The following is a 4,850-nucleotide window of genomic DNA, read 5'->3' as shown; positions in this document are numbered from 1 at the left end:
GTCCCATCGCCCCTTCCCTGGGAGCAGAGCCCGACCCCCCCGGCTCCCCCCTCCTCTCAGGCAGTTGTAGGCAGCGATGAGGGCTCCCCTCAGCCTCCTCTGCTCCAGGCTGAACCCCCCCAGCTCCCCCAGCCCCTCCCCAGCAGCCTGGGGCTCCAGACCCCTCCCCAGCTCCGCTGCCCTTCTCTGGACACGCTCCAGCAATGCAACATCTAGTCCCACAGTATTTAGTGGTAATAAATTATACCATTTACTTGTGCTTTATATTAAAAAGCATTTTTTTAAGCCTGCTGCTGAAATTTCATTGGGTATCCCTAATTCCTTTGTTGTTATAAACATGGAACAGTAATTTCCGATAAAGTTATTCATGGTATGAAAAGATAAAAAGCTGTCTGTCCCTCCCCTCCCATATTTGAAGTCCTAGCCTCCCCTCCTGTGGGACTCTTAAGTTTCTACTGTCAGTGATTTGGAATAAGATCGGGCCTGATGCAGTTCTCGGCAGAACCCTGCTGCCTGGTCCTTCGCTGATGCCTGGTACGTCGCCTCCGCTAGTTCGTAGCTTGTGTAACGTACGCCTAAGCCCAGCGTCACACCGCATCAGCAAGGATGTCTTGTGCTGACATGTTTCACATTTCAAAAAAGTCTGCTTATTAAATCTTCTCTATTCCTTTATCAACCCAGTTTAGAGTCTTGTCAAAGAATGAAATAGAGGTGTGCTTGGTTTTGAGAGACCTGATTTCCATGACGTTCAGCTCTTTGCACGAGCGCTGTCTCTGTGCCTGTGAAGCGGCACGCATGTTCTTCAGGGGCTGCTCTGGAACTGGCGCTAGGACGGTGAGCTGATAGTTATGGGGATCGTTGTGTCTAATCTCAATCCAACAGCACAACGCAGATGCTATTGCAGGGTATCGAGAGTCCAGGATTTTCTAAATGCTCTGTAAGCATATCAGAGATCTCCGTCCATTGCTGGGACTCTTGGGTATGAGTTACCCAGTCCTCTTAACTTCTACAATGGTTATTCCTTGTTGATCATGAATGGATTCTTCAGCTGCTGTTGGACTAAAGAGCGATTCGTCACCTTCAGGTGATGCACGTACATCATCCCGCAGCTGTCCAAATACAAATCACATATTCATCACGTTTGCATTTTCTGTGTCCCTGCTGGCAATCCCGTCTCATTTAAAGTTTAAGTGGTATAAATGCAGGGATTAGCCGCGTGCCTCCGGATGTGTAGCAAGTCATAAGAAGACGCCTGCGCATGCAGAAACTTGTTGCCTTCTGGAAACAAAGCCCTTAAACCCCCACTCCCCCGGGCGTTTCTGGGGGAACAACTTGGTCCTTCAGCAGGTTCTGAAGCGCAGCAGCTCCATGCTTTGGCAGTTGAAGGCTGGGAGTTTGCTGCCTCCGCGTTCTGCTCTGTGTCCCCCAAGAGCAAGTCACAGAAATCCTTAGCGGGCAGTTGCAAGGCACAGCACTGAATAACGTTTCAAGTCCGTTGGGCAACGCTCAGATACCCCTGGCTGCTATGGAAAGGTAACCCCATCCATGTGTGCACTATTTCTAGTTTCTCTGGAATGCCATATGTTTACTCGCTGCAGGTTGGAAAATCTCGCAGGATCAAGCAAATATGTTAAAAGGTAGCTATATGCAAAATGTATGGAAACCAGGTTGAGATGGAGTCAGTCAGTCCTTGTTCCCCGGAGATGTGCAGCCAGGAGCACGGGTGGGACCGAGGGGGACAGAGGAGAGGGGAGGGAGCTGGAACTGCGTCCTTGGCTTGGAATCATAGACTCATAGAATGTTTTGGGTGGGAAGGGACCCATAGAGGTCACCCAGCCCAACCCCCCTGCAGGGAGCAGGGACACCTTTAACCACATCAGGTTGCTCACAGCCCCGTCCAACCTGGCCTGGAATGGTCCCAGGGATGGGGCCTCCACCCCCTCTCTGGGCAACCCCTGCCAGGGTTTCAACGCTTGTGCGTCGGTGCCATCGATGGTAAATGGGTTCCCCCTAGTCCCTAGTGGGAGTTCAGGGAGGTGACGGCTCCAGGCTGAGGGGGCAGTTTTCCCGCTTTTATCCTTCCCCATCAGCACTTTTCTATGTAGGGCACGGATACCTGCCTGTCTGGAAGGGCTAGGAAGCATCTCTGGGTATGTTGCCCACGTGATGAAGGTTTGCCCTTTCTGCAGAGGAAGGAGCCAGTCAGTCGAGCAGCATTTCTAGTTGGGGAAGGTCACACATCGGCTGTCCTGGCCAAGCTGAGCTATTGCTGGGCAGCAGGAGGATCCCTGGTTCTGGGGGAGAAAATGCAGGAGGAGAAAAGTACCCAGGGAAGTCACGGGCAAGAGCGATTCCAGGGGTGGAAGCTGTGCTGTCCCTGCTGTTAGAGCCATGGTTGCCATCAGTCTAGACATGAGAGTCAAGGCAGCTCTGAAGCAGCTGTAGGACAGATGCGCTTTTGGGAAGAAGTAACTCACTGGTTCAGTGCAAAAGGCAATGTCTGGGCTGTTGTGAAGTACTGGATATAAAGCTGAAGAGCCCTTGTAGGCTACCGGGTCTCGTTCCTTCTTTCCCAGGTTCATACTGGTGTCAATTATTCTTTTCATAGACTTCAAACAAACATTCACCAGTTCAGTTTCTTAGCACACTGTTTTTTGGAGAACTAATTTGCTTTGGGAGTTTGAAATCTTCTTTCCAGCCCGAATATATTTATGTCCAATTCAAGCCCATTCGCTGTTGTCCTAGCAGTGTCTTTAATTAGGTCCAGTTCCTCCTTGGTGTTCTGCTTTTCCAGTGTGCGTTGGTAGACACAAGGCTCTTAATCCTCAGTCCAGTCGACTGTTCTGGCAAGTTTCCCCATACTTTCGGTCTGGTTTCCATGGATTTGTGAAATCCATGGGGTTTGTTGCTTATCTCTTTGTTCGTTTACACGATCAACTTCCTGTGCACCTGGAAGTGGCTTTCTGAAACCAGTGACGTTGTACGTTCCTCCTTGTCAAAGACGGCAATCCTGTCCTCCTGGGTCAGGCACTGAGCAAAACCATCAGCTGTCTTACTTGGAATACCTGGATCCTGTTGTTGAAGTGCTCTCTGGTCCTTGGCTGGAGACCTGGTTTTCCATCTTCTTCAGAAGTTTTTGTGTTGAATATAGGTACAAGTCTTCAGAGCATTACTAAAATCCATCGAGAAGAAAAAAAAAAGTGGTATTTGTTGTTAGATCCCAATAGACTTCTTCACATAAGCCGTGCCAGTCTAACCTGTAACCAGTTTTAAAGTGGGTTATTGCTGACATGCCGTGCTGCCTCACAACCACCGCCTTTCTCCGTCCCACCCCAGCGATCCTTGCTCTCGGTGCTCGGGTTTTGCTCAGGCTCCAGGCCTTGCCCCATAGCCCGAGGACGTAGGGTCTGCCGGGGAGCGGGGGTTTCCTCAGGAAGATCCCAGCAGCTTTCTGCTCCGCAGTGGGCTGGGCACGGGAGGAAACGGCGAGAACCCTCATTTCAGTTCCGCATTTCCTGCGGTGGTTTTTGGGGTTTGTTTTTGTTTTAAACTTGGAATGCAAGGCCCCACAGGCTTCTGTCACTGTAGAAAGTGAAGAAGGGCTTGTGGGGGGGGTTAAGGAAAGCGAGTCCCCTGCTGGTTTTGCTGCCCATGCTGTGGCCCAGCCTCGGCCCCACGGACCCGATGTTTAAGCTAGACACCTCTGCAGCAGCCGCTCTCTGCTCTGGACGCTGTTTCCAGAGAGGTGACATCTGGAGGACAGCAAATTTGGTTCTCTCCAGGAGTCTGCGTACACTTCTGTCACTCACCTCGCCAGCTCCTTGGTCCTTGGCCCTGACAGATCCCCGAGAGAGTCCTGTCTATCCCATTCCTTCCCCTGTGTCCTACCACATGCTCTCTGTCTTCCCTCTCACCACTGGGGCAACATGAACAGTTTATGCTGGTGTCCTGAATATAAGCAATTTTGGTTTGAGTTTGACCAAAAGTTTTGCTGTTGGAAGTGGGCATGATTTGGTAAGCAGAGGTGGGAGGTGGGAAGGAGTCAGCCTGTGCAGAGGGGAGAAGGGGAAGGAGCCAGCTGGACAAAGCAGATGGCTTTTCTGGAATCACGCATCAATCTCCATCAGCAGAGCAAAGCCAAGTATCTGTCCGGGGTGTTCTGGAAGAGGTGCTGTTCTTGTTACGGCACTCCACGTCGGGGTGACCCCTAATCTCCCCGTATGTACGGAATTACACCCCAAAGGGAGTCATGTGGTAGAGCTGGGCTGTGATGGGAACGCTATCCCTGTTTCTTTATCCAGTCCCATCCCACTGCTGCTCAGTTTACTTCGTGGTGGACATCGATATGTTCATTACAGGCAAACTGACTCTTGCCCTTGAGCTGTGGCTCAGGACCCAGCTGTGAAAAGGCTTTGTTTGAACGTACCGTGACTTCGGGGCCTTTGGGGCAGGGATCCCGCAGCTTACACGAACATGTGAACAGATGCATGCAGAGAAAGTTTATGCTCTTGTGCTTGTTCTTTAAGTAGTCGCCCCCTTGCTCTTTGAGGTGTTTTGGGCACTCTCCCTCTCCGCGCTGACCTGTAACCTGTGTCCATTCTGCTTCCAGTTGACACTGACTATCGTGCGGCAGACGGGGGGGCTGGGCATCAGCATCGCAGGGGGCAAGGGCTCCACCCCCTATAAGGGTGATGATGAGGTAAGACCCTGGACTCTGTGATTATTGAAGCCCCCTCTTTCAGGGTACAGTTCTCTGTAGCTGGATGTATCGGCTGTGGGGCTGGGCTGGGCTTCCAGAGCAAGGTGGTGGGAGCAGCCCTCCACCCACCCCGAAGCGGGAGGCTGGCAGG

General features: G+C 51.6%; 1 protein-coding gene across 18 annotated transcripts in view; it reads left to right on the top strand.

Annotated features, from left to right (window-relative positions):
* SCRIB (scribble planar cell polarity protein) overlaps positions 1 to 4,850 on the top strand; it is a 110,612-nt gene that overhangs the window by 42,762 nt on the left and 63,000 nt on the right. For 17 of the 18 annotated variants that reach the window (XM_035897636.1, XM_035897602.1, XM_035897659.1 and 14 more), the window contains one exon: positions 4,610 to 4,699. The exons of the other annotated variant lie outside the window; for it this stretch is intronic. In XM_035897636.1, the coding sequence (XP_035753529.1) occupies positions 4,610 to 4,699 (90 nt within the window). The remainder of the gene's footprint in view (positions 1 to 4,609; positions 4,700 to 4,850) is intronic. 18 annotated transcript variants of the gene reach the window in all.

Source organism: Egretta garzetta, unplaced genomic scaffold, assembly GCF_000687185.1.
Source record: "Egretta garzetta isolate BGI_Z169 unplaced genomic scaffold, ASM68718v1 scaffold460, whole genome shotgun sequence".
NCBI lineage: Eukaryota > Metazoa > Chordata > Aves > Pelecaniformes > Ardeidae > Egretta > Egretta garzetta.
This window is presented reverse-complemented; position numbering and strand designations above follow the sequence as displayed.